General features: G+C 35.4%; 1 protein-coding gene across 6 annotated transcripts in view; it reads right to left on the bottom strand.

The window, feature by feature from the left end:
- The window catches only part of LOC119772065 (NMDA receptor synaptonuclear signaling and neuronal migration factor), a 69601-nt gene that overhangs the window by 14152 nt on the left and 32031 nt on the right, over nucleotides 1-23418 (bottom strand). For 4 of the 6 annotated variants that reach the window (XM_038268343.1, XM_038268345.1, XM_038268342.1 and 1 more), the window contains 8 exons: nucleotides 18135-18187; nucleotides 15011-15100; nucleotides 8212-8342; nucleotides 6098-6181; nucleotides 5916-5949; nucleotides 3017-3087; nucleotides 2851-2930; nucleotides 2464-2566 (listed from right to left, as the gene is read on the bottom strand). In XM_038268343.1, coding sequence (XP_038124271.1) covers nucleotides 2464-2566; nucleotides 2851-2930; nucleotides 3017-3087; nucleotides 5916-5949; nucleotides 6098-6181; nucleotides 8212-8342; nucleotides 15011-15100; nucleotides 18135-18187 — 646 coding nt within the window. The remainder of the gene's footprint in view (nucleotides 1-2463; nucleotides 2567-2850; nucleotides 2931-3016; nucleotides 3088-5915; nucleotides 5950-6097; nucleotides 6182-8211; nucleotides 8343-15010; nucleotides 15101-18134; nucleotides 18188-23418) is intronic. The other 2 variants (XM_038268344.1, XM_038268346.1) reach the window with 1 other exon arrangement.

Here is a 23418-nt window from a genome sequence, read left to right as displayed (position 1 = left end):
TACTCATTTTCTGGACGTCCTAAAAAGTAAATTCCAATTCTCTGGAGGAAATGTAAACATAAAATCAAAAATCCCTTTGAGGCACGATGTTTGGCTTTTAATAAAACCACGCATATGACATTTAAGGCAAAACCTTTAACAAAAAAACCAAACAAGTCCCTGAAATAATAATGTTTCCTTATATTTCTTTTTGTTTGTTTTTATTCTGGCTTCACACAGACCTATAACAAAAGCCTGCAGCTGTGTTTTCCTGTTTAGATGCAGAAATCTCTGATGTTCAGTCTGTTCTGCAGACCGTCCATCAACCCCAGAGAGAAGCACTTTATATAACAAAGCATTGTTTGGCAGACATGACGGGAACGGACAGATGGGTCAGACAAACACCGCTGGCGATGGTCTGTGACTGCTTATTGGCTTGCCAGCTTGTGTGTGCATGTGTTTTATAATTCTCTATTTGTGGCAAGTTTGTTTATTGGTGTGGGCCTTACTATTACTACTACTAAAGTATTATTCCGTATGAAAATTGTCTGTGCTCATCAAAAACTATTAATAAGTAAGATTGGATGATATTTTCAATTTAATTTATTTGTTACTACCAGCTGTTCAATGTAGCTGAAATGTTTATGTTTTTGCTTTCTTATTTCTGCATCAATGTGAATGATGTGAAGCCAACTTAAGGAAGCAGTTCACCTTTTCCGGTAGAGAACCATGCTAACTGACTCCCAAATCAGCTGCTTTGCAATTTCCTGTCATCAGAATCTGGTGGAAGACGTACAAATCCTGAGGCCTCACAACCTTAGAATAGTATGGTCATAAGATATAGATTATGACCAGAAGAATGATTTATGATCACCCTCCCAATAGGGTAGCTGGGCTCACATATATGGGAGCCTGTTTCTGCCACATGAAAATTAAAAAATAGAAATAAATTAATAGAAACGAACAATTATAAAATTCAAAGTGATATCTATATCACAATATGCTTTCATGTGGTGGAAACAGGCTTCCATACATAGAAGATATAGATATTCTGTTTTGACAGTTGGGATGCTCCTTTTGGAGGTTTTTTGGAGGAATCACTGCTACTTTCTGGAGGAACTAAATATAGTTTATGCTGTAGGATTCCCCTATACAAAGATGGGCAACTCACGTCCTGGAGGGCCAGTGTTCTTCAACTTTAAGATTTGTCCTTGGTCAAACACATCTGAATCACAAGGTTGAATTAAATTCTCAGTATACAGGTGCTCCAGAGTCCTGGTAATCAGCTAATTCAGTAGTTCTGAGCCCTGGTCCTCAATTACCTCTATCCTGCAGGTTTTAGGTGTCTCCTTGCTGACACACACCTGACTTATAAATTAAACCATCGTTTAGAGGCTTCTTCATCACTGGCTTCTGGGGAGGTCATGCAATCACTTTAAAGGGATAGTTCGGTATTTTTGACATGAATCTGTATGGCATCCCCATCACCAGTGTCATGCAATCACACTGACTTACCCCTGGCAGCATCCTGTGAGCAGAGTTCTCGTCCAGTTTTGGTCAAGCCGAAAGTAGTCCGGCAGGTTTGCTAGAGCCAGCGAAATAAAACGTTTCTCTTCCCAAAACATTATGTGTTCAAAAGAGTGACACAAACAGCGAGCTCAACAACAGCCAGATGCATGTCTCCCTCCGCCTAGCTCCTAGCTGGGCGGAGGGAGACATGCATCTGGCTGTTGTCAGGTTAGTAGGCCCTAGCTGTCTGAATGACGGCGCGCACTGATACGAACAGAGAGAAAATAGGACCAAGTGATAACGACGTGTGACTTTTTCCACTACAACGTTTTTGGGATGCAAAAATATCACTCTTTTGAACACATAATGTTTTGGGAAGAGAAAAGTTTTATTTCACTGGCTCTAGCAAACCTGCCGGACTACTTTCGGCTTGACCAAAACTGGACGAGAACTCTGCTCACAGGACGCTGCCAGGGGTAAGTCAGTGTGATTGCATGACACTGGTGATGGGGATGCCATACAGATTCATGTCAAAAATACCGAACTATCCCTTTAAGTGGGTGTGCTGCAGCATAAGACATCTAAAACTTGAGCACCAGGTTTGAGAACTATTGGAATTATATGATTTGGGTGTGTTTGAGCAGGAACATATCAAGTCTCTTGAAGACTAGAGTTGTCCATCACTGCTCTAGAATGGAGGGATGAGTTTCCCTCCTGAAACTGTTCGCATCCAACAGTTGCCTGATTGGGTTGTGGGCTAAGTCCAAAAATATTAGTAGCCTACATGTGAATGCTGCAAATTTATCTTAAATATTTTTCATTGTAATCTATGTATAGAAATGCATTATTAACAGTATTATTCTGGTATAAACTATTAGAACATAATTTCAGTCAATAAAAAACCTGTTTAAAACTTTTTTTTAAAATTAAGTGACTATCTTTTTCAAGTGTGGACTATGTCCTGTGCTTGAATACCTTTTCTCCGTTAGGGTTTCCCAGAACATAGCTTCCCATTATGTGGATCACATTTGGCTCGGGGTTGATTTTGCTCATGAAGCGACTCAATCTCCTCCAAAACCTTAAAAAAAACACAAGAATAAAAAGGACATCAGTGTTTCCTCCCCAAATCGAAGAGTTATTAACTGTTTTAAAATGCTGATAATTCACATAACTGATGAATGTAAAGAGAGGGTCACATGAGCAAAGGGAGAATCTTTGATGAAACTTGAATATTATAGGTTATAAGCTGAGAAATTAAGTAATAATAAGATTTTTAATACTATACATTAATTTTAAAAGCTTAGTGTTCTATGTGCCATCATAACTAAGAAAAGTGCTCTAGTGTGGAAAAAGGCAGCTTACTGGCTCATGTCTTCTTCTTTTTCCACCTTAGCAAAGGTTGCCACTTTGTTCTTCAACAGATAAAGATGACCAGGGCCTCCCTGTTTATCCACAACAAATACAAAAAGTTAAATCAGATGAAAGGGTTTATGGCAGGAATACAACACAAAATCTTGAATTTCCTTACTTGACAGAAGATAAGCATCCTCCAGAATTTGCTTCCTCTCCTGTACGCTGTGAGCTTCTTGTCTATTTCCTCTGTGAGCCATAAATAAAGCAGAATGAATTTTAGTGACCATGAACACATGAACAGACCATGGTCACAGGCAGAAACACACACACACATATATATATATATATATATATATATATATATATATATATATATATATATATATATATATATATATATATATATATATATATATATATATATATATAGTTTAGAAAGGATTTAAAGTGATCTTTAAACTGCTCTGTGTGAGCTTTATTTCAGTAGAGTAGATGAAACACTCCAGGGAGCTCTCAGTTTAGATACTCCTATCATCAAGAATCATTTACGAAAGCTCGTTTTAAATAACAGCAGGCACCTGAATTGGAAGGCTTAAATGTTATTTAAACACACATTATGAGCCAAATCGAAGCTATTATTTGTAGATTTAATTGCAGTCAGGTTTATCCCCGAGCTGTTTCCTTGACTTTTAACTCTCACTCTACAACAGTCAAGAGTTCAGACTTTACTCCTGCGGCAAACTTCTGCACAGCTGAGACTAAAGACTAAAGGTGGTTTGGCCTATTTTCAGATGGGGACTGATAGATTTATTTTACTCGCTTGCAATGCAATGATGCAAATCAGTTAGAGGATGGAAACAGTATCAGACTTATTTTGCTCTATATTTCTGTCAACTATCATTGTCAGATTATGCTCTGAATATGTCTCAGCCAGTGGTCCCCAACAGTGGTTCTCAGGATACTGTCCTGGATGCTATACGTAACTCTCTGTTCCAGAACAAATGACTCAAGGGTTTGTCTTACCCCCTTTGAAATCAAGTGATACAGAAGCCTGTTAATCACAGATCTATCTAAGCAGCAGCAGGGAAACACACAGAATATACTGGACAGTAGGATACATTGAACAGGACTGATCTAGGCCATTTAATTTTTTTTTTTTTTTTAGGAGTATGTGGACTAAAATCCCTCTCTAGGTGATAAATCTTTTAAAACTGTATAGCCTGTTAATTTTTCCTTTCTTTTTAAATGCTCAATTTGGGTAACTGGAGTACAAAAATGTGTACATATTTATCAATCAATCAAATTTTATTTGTATAGCACTTTACAACAACGCCAAGAAGACCAAGGTGTTTCACAAAAAGATAAAAACATTGTAAAAACAAAAATTCTATGTATTAAAATCCAGTTTGAAAAGCTCAGTCTTTAATCTGGTCTTAAAAAAGGGCAGATCTGAGAACACAGTGACCGAGGGGCAGGCTGTTCCACAGTTTAGGTGTGGTAACCAGAAAGAAACAATCGCCCCACTGTTTATACTGGGACCTGGGCACGTCTAGAACCATTTGATGGGCAGACCAATTTAATTGTTCTACATACTTGATAGTGAGACCTAGCCTGGCACCTTCTGCTCATGTCGACCATCAGTTTGATGAGGACATCCAATAACTCAACCAGCATTTGTCCCAAGGCAGCCATCATGGTCATGCTGATTACACTGGCAGGAGCAGCACTACCAAACTGATGGCACAATCATTTAAATGGGTTGACAGGAAGGCCACTCCATCCTATCTGCTCCCTAAGTATGGGGGTCTCTCTTATTTTCCAGTGAGAGATGTTGCTCCACACTTTTATAGTGCCATTTCCAAGGTGTTAATAATTCACATCAAGGAAAATTAAACAGGCTTGCTCTGAAATACTGCATCAGCATAGAAATAATGAACTAACCAGTATATTCCTTTATTTTGGTGCAAAGTTAGTATAAGGTTTGTATTAGTGCATGGCTGTATTTTTTTTTCGTGACTGATACCATTGGCACTAACTAAAGCATTCCAAAAATCTAGAACATGCTGTAGGGCCAGCAGAACCTTATTCCAGCTAAATTGGGCTCTATATAACCAATTGTAGGTCTGTACTAGAGATTGATCCATTCAGGCTTTTATTTAAGGCTAATGCAGATTAATTTGACTTTTGTCTGATAGTTCCCCAATTTCTGTTGCTGTTCTTTAGCATAATTTCTTGAAGCAGATATTGCTATTTATATTTCTGTTTAAATAATAGAAATTACACAATGACAACAAATTTTACACAAATCTCAATTTTGTCTTATTCAATTATTTTAATGACAAGTCAAGCAAATCATTGATAATTTCTATCAAAGAGGAAGCTGCAAAGCATGCATTTATGAGATCTCAAGGCATGACTGCTGAATGCATGAATAAATTGGCCAAAGCACGGATTCCCAAAACTATCCATCGGTCAAAGTTTCATTCTACCTCCAGCCTGTACCCAAGAACACTTACCAAAATATATCTAAAGGTAGTTGAAAAGTATTTGCTAAAAGGTTCACCATTTCTAGAATGAGTTTTTTCTAAATTTTTTGGTTACATTTGCAAATTTGTCTCATTTACGATTATTTATCAAAATGCAAATTTTACATAAAAAAACTGACATTTAACAGGGTTGTTTAAACTTCTTACATTTACTGTTTAAGAAAATGTTTTGAATTCTTGGTATTCTTAGTAAGAAACCGGTATACTTTTTTTCACTTCTATAAAGTGAATAATTTTAATTTAAAAAATTTCAGATTTCATTTGATTTTCAATTAATTATTTTCTTCATAAAAGAAATCATACTATACTTTTACAGTTTTAATGTATTTTTACTGTGAAAAAGGCTCTCTGAGCTGCAGGTAGTTTAAGATCAACCAGATTATTTTACAGTTATTTAAAATCGTCAGTCTCCACACGTCAGCCTTGTGTTGGTTATACAAAAATTATCTGAATTTTAGAATAAATTCACCAATGTGTTTGGTGTATTTCCAAACAAGCAAGTATAAAGGATTCAACAAAATAACTCACCCAAAATGTCATCAAAGGTTGCATGTTCATGGTCCTGAGAAGAAGCAAATTTCAGCACTGAATACCAAGCAAAAAACTTGAACTGATGGAAAAAAACTCATCATCACTAATCATCATGACTGAACGTGGTGACTGTTTTCTTCAGTGCACACAACATATAAATGCTTTAGTGTTGGACTTACATAGAGAATAGGGATGATGGACGGATCATCCCTGCGGATTATGGTGGGAATGTACTCCGCTTTGGGAACCTTGGAGGATATCAGCTAAAGTCGGAAAAAGGGATGGAAAGGATAGATTTGTGAAGGTATTTAAATGAAATCTACAGATTTATTCTAGTTGGCAATGTAGCAGACAAGACAAGAGGAATGTATATGAGCTCATAAAGTAGCAAAAACAAACGCAAACGCTTAAACTTAGCTCATAAACACCTTAAGTATTTCAGAGGCAAATTAATTTGTCCTTCTTTGTCAGCCTACATGATATATACCTGTTTAATACTCCAGGCTTCTCTCTGTCTAAAGTTATTGACAGCAGATTACTGTTGTTTTTATTGCTAGTTTGATTTTAATTTTTTAGTTGAAAATGATATGAGAAGTCTGGCCAAATCTTTTTTTTTTTGTACTCATAAAAAAGACATCTATGGCTTCATTTCAAAGCATGAATTTTTAAAAACTATTTCAGATGAAATCTTCCTGCCGTTCCACTAAGGTTATAACAACATTTAAAGGAAGCTGAAAAATCCTCAAGCCTTTCTATTTCAGAGAAATATAGTTTAGAATTTGCTAGAGGCGGTTAATCCAGGTCAAGAAAGTAAAAATCATATCTAATTTTTCTTCATCCTCTTCACTTAACCACATGATTTGCCCCCAGTTTGTGTTGTAAAGCTTGAAATGCAAATGTGTGGAAGTAATTGCTCTATTGAGTTTTTACTTTCTGGACCTGGATTATCCACCTCTGAATTAAATGATATTCTATTATTAGCATTATGATAAATATTATTCATTAATTATTTTTATATCATTTTTATGAATAGGTTTTGCCTTAATCCAGTAATTCTGAGCCAAAAAGTGGCTAATCTGAATAAATAGATCGACCTTAATATTAATTTTCTGTAAACATTAAACTACATTTTGCAAAACAAATTAAATAATAAAAAAACAAGCATGTTGAATAGGAAAGCTACTAATAAACTGCTGATAATTACTTATGAAAATATTATTAATTTCAGAATTGAGATTTCAGATTTTGAGTTAGGTGGGTGTATTCCCTGTGGTTAGGGTTAGGGTTAGTGGAGATATATCAACATTTATTTATTTTTACGTCATGTAATAATCAACTGAATCCTTTTGATGTTTTAAAGCATTTACAGACCTGATATTTCAACATATTTTAAAAAGACAAACCAGATAAACAAAAGTGGATCTTTTCAATGTGGTAATTGATTAAGTCTTTCATTAAGTAGAAGTTTAATATTAAAACATTTATAAGAAGGAAATGGCACTAAGTTTAGTGCAAAATTACAATGCAGTTCAAATTAAATAAGCAAGATCTTGACAACATCTAGTGTGATGTTTGGCGATAATGTCTTAATTAAGATAAAAGTGCAAAAAGTAACAGACTAGAAGTTGTTATATGTTAGCTAATATAAAGTGGGTTACAGAATTTGACCTTTTCATTACATGTAACGTTTTTCAGTTTATTTCTGAGATGTTTAAATCTACCGATAAATGTAAATTTATTAGATTTTTTTTAAAGAAAATTCAATTATTTTTTTTTTTTTTTTTTTTTTTACATTTTATGAAAAATGCTTATTTTTTCTCTGCATGGCATAAGAGTTAATGTGGTACTTGGACTCAGTAACATCATCTCAGCAGATCGCTTATGGTTGTTTGGAGCACAGCTTAAAGATAAACCTTCCTTAATCTTTAAAGATAACAGGTTAAATAAAACAGATTAAAAAACAAGGTGTTGTTCCTCTAAAACAGCAGTTTCAGTAAACAAATCTATCAGGATTTGCTGCTGCTAACTTATCTTAATGTCCTTCCATTTAGTTCAGCCTAAGCAAATGAGTATTTGTGCTAGATCTTAGTTTCTCAATATCTTTGAATTTTGAAGTTTTTCTATAAAATGCTTCAAAATTCAAAAGTACTTAGTAACCAAAACAACAGTTTGATTAACGTCTGCACATATTTGAATAGTTCAGAGCTTAGAATGTATAAAGAAGACATTTATCATCATTAACTGCCTTAAAGTGGTGTCACTAACTCTTCTTCCAGACAAAATATAACCTTACCATTATTTTGGGAGGAACAAAGTCATCTCCTTCACACGCCATCCTCTCCATCTCCTTCTCCTCCTCCCAGTCTAGGGCATCTTCAAGCGCTCCATCTTCCAGGGCATTAATGGGAGTCTGCAGGTCTCCACCTGGAAAACAATACGGCACAACGCTGAGCATTGAGATCTGGGGTAACCGGATGCCTACAGAGATGTTGGCTGAGTGGTGGGCAGTCAGCGAGGTGGCAGAGAGATAATTAGGGACAAGGGACCAAATCAGAGGGGGTGGATGAAGGGGAAAGGATGGGGATGTTAATAAGGATGACAAAAACATGAGGAAATAAACAATACTTGGGGGAAATAACTTCAAGTTAATGCAACCAAGGGGCTCCCAAGAACAATTTAGTGCATTTTTTTTCTTTTTTGCATGCATATTAATTCTATATTATATATATTATAGAGACAAAACCTCAAAGTCCAAGTTATAATTGTGTATTTTTTACATAAATATACCTTAAATTATGCAGAAGTCATTACTTATAAATATATCTTTGCGTAAGAGTGACCTGCAGATGAAGGAGAAGTCTGATAGTAATGAGAAAGCAAAGGCTTCAGAGATAGGAAACCTTCCACACATCCTAAAGCACAGATGATCTCATTTACTCACTAAACTCTGAAGGTGAGATCTTTCGTGCCAATTTTTGCGAAGCTCTGATGATAGCCTGCACACTCACTCTTGCATCTGCAGAGCAGAGCTTTTCCAAATTCAAATGAATAAAGGATTGCCTGAGATCTTCCATGGCTGAGAAATAATCAAGCCAGCGGGCAGTTATTAGCATTAACAAAAAAGTTGGCTGCAGGATCTCCGTGATGTCATCAGCAACTTTCAACAAGCTGAGAGAAGACTTTAACACATCTCACATTTACATAGGGGAGAAGGTTTGCCTTTTTTTTTTTTTTTTTTTTTCCTCCATGTGCTAAAAACATTCATAAAGGAGCAACATGTGTTAATCATAGGGTAAATCTACAAGCAGAATTAAGCAGCTAATTTTAGGTAGGCTACAGGAGCAGACAACCACACCAGTTAAACACCTGCAATTATCATGTAATTTATGAAAGATTATCCTGCATCAGATGCAGTCCTTTATTAGACATATTAGTGTGTTTCTTTTGTATTTTTAATAAAGGCTGTTTCCCTACATGACTTATGATGAGATCAGAGCTGCAGACTTCTATCAATGTTTATGATGCAAAGGAGTAATGTATCTGAAAAATTATCTTAAAAGACGTTTTCTTTGAAAGTAAGTGCAGTAGAGGAGAGATGAAAGCAGCCTTAAACAGGTTGCTCTGTTAGAGCTCTTTCAAACTGTAGAGTTTGAAACATTAAGACACATAATAGGCTTTTATTTCACCTATGGAAAGCTTCAGTTTTGTCAGCCACAGTCAAGCATCTGCTGTAAGACTAAAGCAACACTTTCACTAAATCTGGTAATAAGAAGAGAAAATGACATATTTTGATCAGAGAAAAGAGGTCTGTTTCTACATTGAAAGGTTACTTTTCTCTTATTTGACAGCTAAATACCAAAACATGTCTGTTGCAGCTTAGGATGAAACATAAATTAGGAGCAGATTTCAGAGTGAAGCACATATTTTTAGTTTGAAATCTTGAGACACGCACAGAGCACAGATATAGCTACTTATCGGTTACCAGAACATGTTCAGAGTAGAAACCAACCAAGCAGAAGCTTTGGGGCTCCAGATCAACAGGGATCCCCCCAACAGCATTTAAATCTAGACAGAATATTGATATCAAAATGTCTGATTCTGATTCATAGTTATGTTTGTCTATAATAAGACATTTAAAAGGTCTGAGGGTTAAAAATGTAATCACAATTTTAGAATAGTTTAGAAAGTCTTTTAATTTATTTTTCCATAAAAAAAATGTACCGTATTTTCACGACTATAAGGCGCACTTAAACGTCTTTTTTTTTCCTCAAAATGTGCGGTGCGCCCTATGGTGCGGTGCGCCCTATGTGTGTTGTAACTGCGACTTTTGAGACCACCTCATTGAGGAGATGATGAAAGAGTGGCTGAATGTAAGGAGACCAGGTGTTTTTTTTCCACCCCTCACCATCGCTGTTAATATGTAACTCCATGCGTGCCCATCTCACAGCTGATGTGAAAAACATGGGGAAACAAATTAACGCTGCTCGACATCGGTGTGAACCGGACCCAGCAGGTGCAGCAGAAGCAGCGAGTTTACATGCAAAGTCAATGGTTGACGCGCATATAGGTGCAGCAAAAGGTCCCGCAGCGCATTTTGGTGCAGCACGTCGGGAGCGTTTAAGCATCTGAAGCGCCGCGCTTCTGCTGCTCGAGATGGAAAAATTGAAGTTTTGCTGCTGGACGCGCCGCATCAACCAATCAGAGAAGCTGATCTGGGAGCTGCCAGCGAGACAGACACAGCGCTCTGATGACATATGATATTAACGCAAATGGAAAAGGCTGGATGGATGCGTGGCTGAGGCAGGTGTATGTGAGAAGACTAGGTGGTTTTTTCCACGCATCACCATCGCTGCGTGCCCATCTCACAGCCGATGTGAAAAAAAGGTGAATCAAATGAACGCTGTGCTCGCCGTTATCCCGGGGGTCTGACAAAGGAGCTTCAACCGCTCGACATCGGTGTGAAGCAGCCGTTCGAAGTAAGGCTGCGAGCGGCGTGGGAGCGATGGATGACCGACGGAGACCACAGTTTCAGGATAAGAAGGCAGCGCCGGGCAGATTACGCCACCGTTTGCGGATGGATTGTAGATGCTTGGACTAACGTGTCTGCTGGCTCTGTTGTTCAAGCTTTCGCAAAAGCCGGCATTATTTCTGAGGAGCCGCGCTGCACGGAAAGTGACTGACAGCGAAGAAGGGGAAACTGGCATGTCTGATTTAGCGCAGCTGTTTAATTCAGAAACAGAGGATGATGACTTTGATGGGTTTGATTAATACTTTGTAATAAATACATGAATAAAGCACAATCATACTCAGTTTTGCTCCCGCTGTATTTTTCTCCCTGAAAGCTTAATTCAATGGCAGCCTCTGAGCGCGTCTCCTCCTCTTCATCGCGGTGGCTGGCAGGTGTTTTTTCATCTAAATAATCTAAATCTTGCAGCTATATTTGCTGTGATCAGTGGGAATAAAGTAGTTTTAATATGTTTTTAAGTGAGAAAGTCCACCTGAAAACTTAATAATTGCAGTCAGTTCATCCAGATTATCTATTTCTGTCGGAGGCGCTCAGACCCCCACATACCAGCGGTGCGCTGACAGCAGAAATCTCTTCATCAGCAGCCTGTAGGCTGGGGTTCACCGTGGCTGCTGGCAGGTGTTTTTCATCTAAATAATTTTAGCTGCAGGCACCAGGATACCGGCAATAAAAGCGAACATATTCCGTCAGCAGGTTTCAGGATTTTAAGTTAATTTAGGAGTGATCACAGCTCTGTCATCTGCGATGTCTCTGTCTCACGGCCAGCTGCCAGGTTTGATTAATACTTTGTAATAAATACATGAATAAAGCACAGTCATACTCAGTTTTGCCCCCGCTGTATTTTTAAATACGCAGTAGAGGTATTTAAAGGTAGTAGAGGACTTGTACCTGTATATAAAAAACGCGCCCTATAGTCCGGTGCGCCTTATGTGTGTGTTAAATACAGAAATGGGACACATAACTGAGACTGCGCCTTTTAGTCCGGTGCGCCTTATGGTCGTGAAAATACGGTAAGCTTATTTCTTAAATCAAATTGATAGTTTTGTTAGTTGTATTTTAATGTTTAAATGTTTTAATCGTCTCTGCATCAGATGCATTTCATTTGCAGCACTTTACTGCAAGTAAATCATAATAATTATCAGATTATTTTTTTCCTGTGGCTTCCTGTAAGCACTGTTGGTTATGCCTGACATATATGTCCTTGTATTCTGACTCTATCAAGTCTGTGTTTCCTGATATGCTGTTTATTTATCTGACAAACTGAGGTCAGTAGTACCCAAAAGATTTTATACAAGTCATAAATAACTTCTATAAAGTAATTTAAATTATATTTATCTCTGTTTATTCCTATACTGTAAAACCTTTTTAGATGCAAAGAATTACAAGCCATCTAATTTCTTCTGTTTTGTTTTGTCATTTTAAGTAATATTCATTACATATATCATAAAATGCAATCGATGAAGCATTAAATAATGAGAATGGCAACAGTTGAAGAACAGGAAGATGTAAGGGGAAAAAAACAACAACAATGTAGAATCCTGTTTAATAGCATAAAATACATCAGAAGTTCAAAAAAAGCATCAACCATCAAATTTGAACGTCTTCATTTGGTTTATTTTATTACATTTTACACAGAAACAGTGATGGAGGTTGGTGGAAAAAAATAAAATAAAATAAACCAGCACAAACTGGAACATCAGTGCACACAAACAGCATGCAAACATTTTGAGCTGGCACATACTGTATGCAGAACCCTACAGAGGCACAAAAGACACACAACTCTAACAGTAACATTTCTAACGGTTAAAACAATCGGACTTGAACACACACTCCAATGTGGAGGACATACTCACAGAACGAGAGAGCATCACAAAATTGAAGAAAGACCCACGACCAGAGGGAGACAGATGGACAGGGTCAGAACCAACAGCAGAGACAGTCAGTTTGTACGTGTGACTGTGTCATTAATGTGCGACTTGTTTCTTTTCTGTAGTGTTAGTTGATCTCCATCAAGATGTAAGTTGTGATGCCAAATGCTAGATCATTATAAGGAAGACCTGCAGAGCAGATTGCTCAGCACTGTCTCTTGTTGAGAAGAAAGGCACAATACTGAGCTCCCTCTAGCTTTTTGATTTAATAATTATTTAGAAGATGCTGAATTAAAACTGTTATAACACTTTTGTATCAGACAGACAAAATGCATGTTAAAATCAAAAGGTACGCTGCAAACAATCTACGATAGAAATAAGTCAAAAATGTTCTAAATCTATCTACGGTTAATTTAATTAGGTAAATAGGATGATTTGCTAATGGAATTACTATTATTACCCTTGAAATGTGATAATTAGATAATATTTACTTGAAATAAGACAATGCAATTGTTTTTACTTATTTTAAATGCAAATTGTTTTCTTCCATTGGCAAAGTATTTCACTTACCTCCTCAATTCAAGAAAAAAATGCACATTTTAAGAAAAAAAAACTAAATTTCGATTTTTCTTTTCCAGCGTAGTCTAACATTTTACAAGTTGATCAAAGCTTTGTTTATCTTTATCTTTTGATTTTAAATATCAATCAGTCAATCAGAAATTAAATATATTTTAAATTAACAATAAAAAACATTGTTAATCCTTACATTTTGAGCCTGTACCTATTATTTATTTTATTTGACTGACCCTCACAAAATAGAAGTAAAAGCCCCATTTATGGACAATATCATTAAGTGCTTTAAAAAACACAATTAAAACGACAGATCAAAACAAGATGATAAAAAAGTATAAAAGAAAATATATATATATATTTTAAGATCATAAGGAAGGACTGTTTTTGTGAGAAATTCTTCAGGTGTGACGACCAACTGGGGAGTCAAAAGAAAAGGACATTTGGGGGAATATGTTCAAAAATATGTTCATGTGTGTCCATGTGAATTGGAAAATTGTGATCCATTTATTTACCCTTATACGACTCAACCCTTCCCTATTTTCCTGTTCAATTATTTAGTTATTGCAGCTCCACACAATTATGGAAAAAGCTGAATGTCTTTTTTTAACCAGTTTTAAAGATCTACATATTACATTTTTAAAGAATTCTTTCTTGAGAAAAAGCTAAAGCTTCGTCGGACCTGATAAAAAAAATATCAAGAAATAATTATTTTCAACCCTTCTCAGCTGTTTAAGATATGGATTTTAATTTGGCCATTCTAATGTTTGAAAAATATTTAGATGTTTACTAAATCCACCAGCAACTTAAGTCTCCAATAACATCCAAGAAGTTTAATTCTAGTATTGGCCCATCGTTAGCTCTGCCCCTTTCCCCATCATTCTGACTAGTATACCTGTACCCCATCCCCAGTGGGTTGGTGCATTTAACATTATATTAAATCTTGCTTTTCCATTTTAATTAGCATTCGAAAATGTTTTTATTTACTGTATCAAAAATGGTTATTTATGTTTATTTTAAACAATTTCTTTCCTTATGCAAAAGCAAGTTTATATATAAATATGTATGCACATTATGGTTCCTTTTGTTTGTTTTTTATATTGTCTCTGTAAAGTGCTTTTGTGATGGTGTGTGTGTTTTTTTTTTTTCCTTTCACTTAACTAATTATTATTCCCAAAAAATCCAGGTGAAGAATTTTTAGGGGCTTTTAACAGACAACATGTGAACCGATGCCAGAAGAATGAACCGTTCAGTAAGACACTGCATAAATAGCCTTAAAGCTACAAGTGTTATTGTTTTTTTTTTATTTACATTATTATAATAAAATAATTATATATTATATAATTAATAAAAACAAAATATAGGTGGATCCAGTGAGATATAAATAAAAAAGGAAAAAAAAAGTTTAAATGGTTTTAACCCTGGGGGCAGTATAAACAAACCATCCGGTCTGAGTTGGATTTACAAGGTTTAAAAACCTTTGCCTTGAAATCTATATTTATAGCTAGGATTTAATCAATTACTCTCTTATTTAAAATTTTTACAACAGTTTGTGATTCCTCATGTTGCTTTTTGGATCCATGTGCACACATGAGCATGTATGTGTGTGTTAGTCCTTGTGAACTCACTGTCTTTTGCCTCATGAGGAGAATCAGTCTTGACTGGGGTGGGGTCACTCCAGGAACGGCTGAAACTCTTGGATCTACGCTCAGCGAATGCTGGTACAGGTGAGGAGAGAGAGTCACACACGCATGCTCACACTCACACTGTGTAGTACACGCGCAGGAAGGCCTGCATGGCTTTTCCATCAATGCAAACACCAGGAAAAACAAGCAAAAGTGCAAAGACTGCAGCAAAAACCAGAGCACAGATATAAAAAGCACAAAGTGCAAAACTCTTCTCCACAAATGCAAAAACTGCTTACATACAAAACCAACAAACAAATGAGCACACAAACAGCACACAGTCATCCTGCTGCTCATTATTATTCATAATGTGTATTTAAAGGGGTGGGGGGGGGGATCCTATTGGTGTGCAATTCAGGTCTTATATATTTAAAGCTTCCAAGTAAGTGGTGCCTCATTTCTATTTCTTACAATCTGCACTGATGAATCAAATCATGCATATCATTTACTTATATCGTGACAGCATAAGGTCATTTCCTGACTGATGCAGTTTGATGTAATTCTTGAGGAGCAGCTAAACAGATCAGGACATGTGAAAATAATCTTTTTCTTTAATCATTTTCATGCCATGTGTTTTTGTGGCTAAGGCTGTACTCTTTGCATCTGCTGGGGTTAAAGGGTGTGCTTCCTTCTGTTGCTTGCTTTGCGCATTTAGTGCAGAAATGAAGGAAAGTAGGGTTTAATAGTTATGCAAAAATGTAAAACAATCAACAACAATTTGTGTTTAATCACAAAGCTTCTAGGATTTAGACTACTTAGAAATTAGTTACTGGATCAAGATGAAATGCTTTTTAAATAAAGGTTTTTCTTAAAAATGCAAATTTTTATATTCAAGCATTTAGATGTTTTGAATTGAGTAAATATATAACTTCCATCTGCAGTTTTGAAACGGGTCTTTATTTCTCATTAAAAATGTTTTCCCTAAAGTGATACACCATCAGATAATGTGTTTCAAGTAAATGGCATTTCAACTAAAGCTCTGCATGGATTTATAGGAAGTAAACATCCAATAATTCTTTTAGCTTTAGTCTGGAAAGGAGAAATCTTTAATTTTAGAATGTAAATAACAAATACAGCAATGATTATTTAATTGGCTGTGTTCAATTTGACATCAGTCTCACAATTTGAACAGGCCCATACCTTGTTTTGGTAGAAATAATATCTCTAAATAACAAACTTAGCATGCTGCTAAGTTATATGTATGCACATGAGTCTATACATGTGTCTATAATTCTGTAAATAAATTTATATAGTAATAGTATTTAGCTTGATAACTGAGGTAATTCAGCTGCTTTTCTAAGGGTGAAAGAGGTTTAACATGATTATAGGGCATAATTCTCCCTAAAACTGTTTAAATAAGTTGTTCAGCCAGTTCAGAATTACAGCATATTTTCCTCTAAATATTGATAAAAGAATCTGCTATGATAAATTTATATTTAAATATTTACACATCGAAATTAAAACCATAAAATGTTAGGAAACTATCACTTAAATGATGAAAGAACAAAAAAAAAAAAAAAAGGCTTGGTCAATGACCGGACGATTAGCGACGGCCTACTGCCTACTGTTGCTTTTGAGCCAATATATATAAGGCACAATATAAGGAAATTAAATGTAATATAAGGCACAATAAACAGGAGTCTCTTAGGTTAAGAAAAAAAAAAAAACTGCACATAATGAAAAGATTCAAATGTCATGAAATGATGAAAGCTTTTTATAATCATCTGATTTTCCTTATCGCTCACCTCTATACACTGGTTATGAACGGAGAAAAACATTGACACATTTATTAATTTTGATTTGTAAAATACAAAAGAACCGTTTGAATGGAAAAATATTGCACTATGAACTATAAACCCATATGGTACTTTAGTAGTTTGTACATCTAGTCATTTCAAATGTCCCACTGTGAGTAAATGTATATAATAATACTCTGCCAGCTACGTACTGCTACCTCTGCTCCATGCAGATGTTGCTTAGATCAGACAATAAAAGAAAAGGATTCAAGATCCTAGGGGTGATCGTGCTGCATTCAGAGCACCATTGCTACAACATTTAATGACCAAGTTATGTCATTAAGCAGCGCTGAATAAAAGGAATGGAAATATGGTGAACAGCCTTTAGGGCTAAACTTCACAGATGACTGTTACAACAGAGGCCAGAAAAAAAAAAATAAGCTAAAGTACAAAAATCCCTTTTGGTAACATATAGAAGAATTGAAATGAATTGAATTGAATTGAATTTACCAAGTTAACTTCATAATCAGCTTGATTAATTGTGGTGGGACATCTTGGTTAGGTGAACTATGGTAGGTCCTGATTATCTCGAGTGGATTTAGTGGAATTTATTGCTTAAGTGATCAACCAAACTTTATTTGAATTACAAAGAAGCGTTATAATTTTAAGAAAATTAAGTTCATCGCAATAATTCATTAGAAAGCATCTAATATACATATATAAATATAAAATATAAATATATACACGATGTTCTGTCTAATAGGTTTCAGATTTTGCATAATTCAGATTTCGTCCAAATCATTTTATTTAGAATCAAATGTTCACAGTGCATCAGCTTTATGGTTGTGTGGAAATAAAAAATTGTAAGGACTGTATTATTTAATCATGTTTTCAGCATATTTTGGTTATTTTAAATACAACTGGCACAAGACAACCCCCCCTCCCCCCAAAAAAACAATAAAAAAAAGATTTTATATTTACATTTCCTGCTGTCTGATAAGCTGAAGATTTCAAAGAAAATATAACTTTCAACCTTCTCTATTTCTAAAAATATGTAAGTTTGCTTTATTTTGCAATTTACAACAACCAAGGAAAATACATTCAAAGAGCGCATATTACATGCACACAGGTCCAACCATGCGAACACTTGCCTTATTGATATTTTCAACATATAAATTTGAAAAAGTAGGGAGAACGAGTAACTTTTGTTTTCACATACATGCAACATAAAGGTTAAGAACAGAAAAAAAAGGATGATGGTGGGGTGAATAATATCACAGTCAAATTGAACAAACATATCAACTGCTTACATACACACAGATCTGACTCACTCTGCGCTTTAATCCTCCTGCTGCCCACCATCCGAAGATGCTTCCGGAAGTTCCTGTGGGTAGTCGGATCATAGTGGAGGAGGGACATCGGAAGACAGAGGATGGAGGACCACAACGTGAGGAGGAGAAACAGGAAGGGGTAGGCGGGTGGGAGAGCCGGGCAAAAAAAGAAGAAGACAGGAGTTAACTGTTGAGACCTTCTTAAAGGTTGAAAAGCGACTATTAGGTAAATAAAGTGTGTATATTTTGTTGTCAGCATGAGCAGAAAATAGGGTTGACAGGCAGAGTGGGTGTAACATCCTCTGTTATTACTGTGTCGGTTAAAATGTGCTGTATAAATAATTTTGACAGCAACATCTATTCTTGTGTAAACATCTGAAAGTCAGGAGGTTATTCATGCAGCAGCTGAAAGGAAAACCCTTTTTATTCAGATGTCGCTGTGTTGGTGGAGGATCTTCCTCTTACACAAAACATACTCCAACTCCAGATAGTTTTCCTCTCTGACACATAAGAAAACCAGTAGGCTGAAAATAATCTGGCTCTGATATGTATTTTATTTCATGCACTGAAAGTTTTGTTGTTTTGTAATTCTGCTTCTTTGCATAGATCTGAATAATTTCTGTCACAATCAGAAGCTTTTATTATCTAAATATTGAAATTGATCTGTTAAATCTCTCAATAGAACCAAACATTTAATATTTAAAATATTAAATTTTCCTCCTATCTTTAATTTTCATTGAACATGTACCGTATATCCAGTGCAATAACCTATAATAATGTTCTTATTGAGACTGTAAGAAGGCTATGAATGGATTATTACTGCTTTATGATGATGTTTTGATAAGATGAGGTTCATTCGGTAAAGTAACTCATAAACTCATCATAAACTTCCACTTATAATTCTCAGCTATTGCTGCTATTAAAATATCAAACACTGTTTACTGTATTTCATTTGACCTTCATTTAACCAGGTAGTATGTTAGCGAGATCATCAAATCATAGTTTATGGAAATACACAATTAGAACATAAAATAGTTATTATAAAAGGAAAATAACATGTTTAGAACTAGGTTATTAAAAAAAAAAACAGGTAGATCTAAAATTAATAGTCAAAACTTGTAATTAAGATTTAAAAACACTGATGATTATATGATTTCCTCCTATTAAAGGTTTAAAATTATAACATTTATATCTGAATGTAAAGAGATATCTATATTTTTTGTGTTGTTGTGCTCATCAAAAACAGATCTAGTTTAAGTGAGGATCTTCTCCCTCATTCGCTTTGTATTGAGAAACACCTTAAGATAAAGGATTCATGTTTTCAAGAACTAAAATTTTATGAGGTTTGATAGAATGAATCTACTACTAACATAAGAATTTGCGTATAAGGAGCCCCAATTTCCTACACATTCCACATTGGGAGCATATTTCAAGTATTACATTGTTTTTAGAACTACAGTAAGGCTCTGGAGCTTCAGGACATTGTATTTTAAACTATGTCCCAAAGTAACACATATCCGATAAGATGGCTACTCTTGATGAGCTTACAGAAATTTTGATAAATTATTTTTAAAAAAGAGTCCAAAAAAATGTGGATTAATTCAAATACATATTTAATCTTAACGGGAAATAGTAATGCAACTGAACAAAGAGTGTGCTTCATATTTGCACACAAAAAATATGAGTGCATTAATCTTGTAGAGAAGGGGAACCTATGAGTTTAAGTGTAAAACCCTAGGATCAAAAAAGTATTTGCAAGAAGAGAAACATCCTGACAAAAGACGGACCCCCGCCATTAGATCACATTTTACGCAGAATTTTCCCCAAGCTGTTCAGCTGCTTATATCTCAATAACCTGCTAGCATGACTTTTTAGAACTGAAGGCGGAAACTGTATCTTAAGAGCAGTATCATCTGACAGGCAAATGTTATCAATTCTAACATTACTTTCGTAACTATTATACAAATCTACTCATTTCATACGCTTATGTGCAGCATATGTTAGCATTCACAGTTTGCATTGTATTAGCCAGAAAACTGCATGATTCTTTTCCTGATACATTTTCTGTTTGCAGGGTTTTGCATTATTGTTTGCAACTTAATGTGTCTATTAGCATCTTTAAAATCAACAAAGGATTTTATTAGTTTTTCGCCATATCACTTGCTGCCAGAATTTGACATAATGTTTTATGCAAAAGCTCCAGATAAACATCCTTTCGTCTTTCAGAGCCCCTCCCATGTCGCCTCTACACAGGTATCCAAGCACCAAGCAACTAGCCAGCACTCATTATTAATGGCCTCTGCATGGGGCTGTGTGAGAGTGGGAAGTGTGTTTATCTGATGGTGGAAGGGAGCGTTAAAGGAGAGAAGACATTTTTATTTACTTTCTCTGTTGTCAGTTTACCTCCAAGGGATTGAAAATTTAAGCTGGTGCAAACGGACTAAAAAAGACATACTTTTAAATTACCTGCTAGTGCAGTTGTTGAAATATTACTAATTATTTTAATGACTTAACAGCGTTAGGAATGATTAAAAAAAGTCACATATAATTAAAATAAATTATGTAATTGAATTAAAACTAATGGGACTCTTCTGAGATCTTTTTTGTTACTTTGTCACACAAAAACACAGGATTTATTTACTACAGTTAAAATAGCAATAGAAGGTATAATATTTTCATTCTAAGCTTAAAAGGACGAGATGAGATCATGCCTGCAGGGCTGGGTTACCCACAGCATGTCTAGCTGCTGTGTAGAATAATAAGTGTGACTATCAGTCCCGAACAGGCAGTTCGCTTTTAGCCTCTTGTCACTTTTCACCGCTTCACAAAGAACTCTACTTTTTCTAGTCTGAGAATGAAGTTAGATTTAGTTAAATTAAGAAATGTGTGAATAAACATGTCTGCTTAATTTAAGAGCATTTAAGGTGTGTTTTATTAACTTAGGAATATTTTGTGGCACACCCTTGCTGTCTAGCAAAACACGTTAACATTTGTTTTCAGTCATTTCAGTTTTCCTTTCAAGAATTTAACATAACAGTGTTTCTTTCAAGAAATCAATTTTTGTAAAGTGCGATAGTCCTGGCAGCAGCAAGCCATCCACATGTGATCCCCCACCATACTTTATATGTGGGATGGTTTTCCTTAATAGTGATTGGCAAACATTATAATTTTGGTATCAAGTGAATCTGTTTTTTTTTTATTTTTATGGGCGTTTAATTTTAAATCTATCTTTAAATTCTGCTTCTGTAGTTATTGCTTCTTCATGGCTGAGTGGCATTTAAGCCCATATTAAATTGACATCTTCACTATTTTATTGTTTCTGGGAAAATGTTCACCTTAGAGACCCAAACTTATACCATGCTGTTAAAAACAACAAGATGTTATTCTTTTGTTTAACTAAAAAAGGTTCAGAATAAAGCTAATAAAAAGCTTTAAAAGCCATAATGACGGGCTTCCCAAAAGAAAACCTATTGTTCTTGTAGTACATGAAATAGAAAAAAGCTCCATCATATTTTCTGTCATTCCAAAAATTGAATAAAATTAGGTAATCATAACTGACTTAAAACAGGAGAAGAATTAGTCTAAGCTTCAGAGAGTGATAAGCAAAATGTTTTTTTTTTATAAATATGTAGCTGCAACTGTGTATGTTTTGGGAGCATTGTAAAAGATAAGGTCACACTAAAAAGAATATAGATTGAAATGTTTATAGGTTATATATTTTTTAGGAGGATTTGCATGGATATTGATTTGAAATATCCTCCATTCTTATGGATTCCTTCAATATTACATTTTATTGCGAGACAAACTGCTGGAATCATACATGTTTATGATAAATGCCATCATTTTGTTATAGAATAAAACTGTAGCGTAGCTTTGTTCCCAGCTGAAATGCATCCACCTCTTTCATTTATGTTCAACAGTTAAATACAGTTAAGTACATTTAATGCATTATTCCTTTAACACTGGCAGAGAAGTGTGGCAATATTTCAGATAAAGACAGAGGATCTCCTACTGGAACCAGCTGTTCTGTAATTTATTTACTTGCATCTCTTATCACATTTTGATCTGGTTTTTGACACTGAGAGAGAAAAAAAGAAGCCGTTTGATTATTCCAGGGGCTTTGTCCATGGAGGTAAATTATCCTATAATTCAGTCAGAATGTGGATGATGTTTGCAAGGCCGTTCTGAGGCTTTCTTGGGTGCACTTGACCTCCCACTGTGGATGCAAGCCGGCAACTGTTTTCAATGGGGAGGTAGTGGAGGTTTATATTTTAGTTAACAGCATATCAGGGACCAAGGTGGCACCTTTGAATTAATTCCTGCGCACATGTGCATGACATTAGGCAGACTAATTAGGGCCAGACCAGGCTGGCAGAGTTTCCACATAAGGAGTAAAAAAAACCCAACAAAAAACAAGCAATGGCTGCTAAGGTTAATAAAATTACATTTAAAAAGGCCACAGGGCAACCTATGAAATCTTCTGGCTTCAGAACCTCACTGATTGGCTTATACGGGGTTTGCTTTTTTCCATAATTCCTTTGGCTTAAGTGTGGTCCATGCTGCTCAGCACCCAGTAGAACCAACACACCTACAGCTGTACATCAAATAAAACGTAAAAGTGTAGACTTTGTTTTCCCGTCCTTGGTTTAGGCTTAAACAAGTATTTATAGGCCACAGTTTATAGACAAAGGGCCGGATCTATCAAAGGTTTGCGTGTATAAAAACGTGAGCTATTTCACTGCGCACGCTAAAAAATGTACAAACTGATCTATCAACAGCGTGCTAAAAGGATTTGGTCTTTAAAACGTGCTAAATAGCGCCTCTTATCCATTTAGTACTTTTTCTGCAATGAATATGCAATATGGGGCGTTTACACGCAAAAGTGCGTCTTGTGGGAGGAGAACATGTAAATATATTAAAATTGGATCTTGATAAATCCGGCCCAAAGTGCGGACATCTCTGCTAGCAGAAAATAGAGATGCAACATACATTAACATTTAAACAACATTTAATAAAAAGTTAGATTATGGATCATCTCTGCTGCATCATGTCAATGCCTTCTGGGGTTTGATTTGGCTCTTTATTAGTTTTACAACTGTTTTCCATTTGAGGGTTTTTCAGTGATTTATTATTGTGTGGGTACTCTAATATTAAAGTCCAGGACCTCCAAACATCAGACGCCATTTAGACGTTGGTTTATAGGCTAAATCTGGTCGGTCCGTCATAGTCTTGATTTGGTCCAGAAATAGTTGTTGAAAATTGGTCATAATTTTCATCATTCACT

The sequence above is a fragment of the Cyprinodon tularosa genome, unplaced genomic scaffold (genome assembly GCF_016077235.1).
Source record: "Cyprinodon tularosa strain WSP-4 unplaced genomic scaffold, ASM1607723v1 ctg7, whole genome shotgun sequence".
NCBI lineage: Eukaryota > Metazoa > Chordata > Actinopteri > Cyprinodontiformes > Cyprinodontidae > Cyprinodon > Cyprinodon tularosa.
This window is presented reverse-complemented; position numbering and strand designations above follow the sequence as displayed.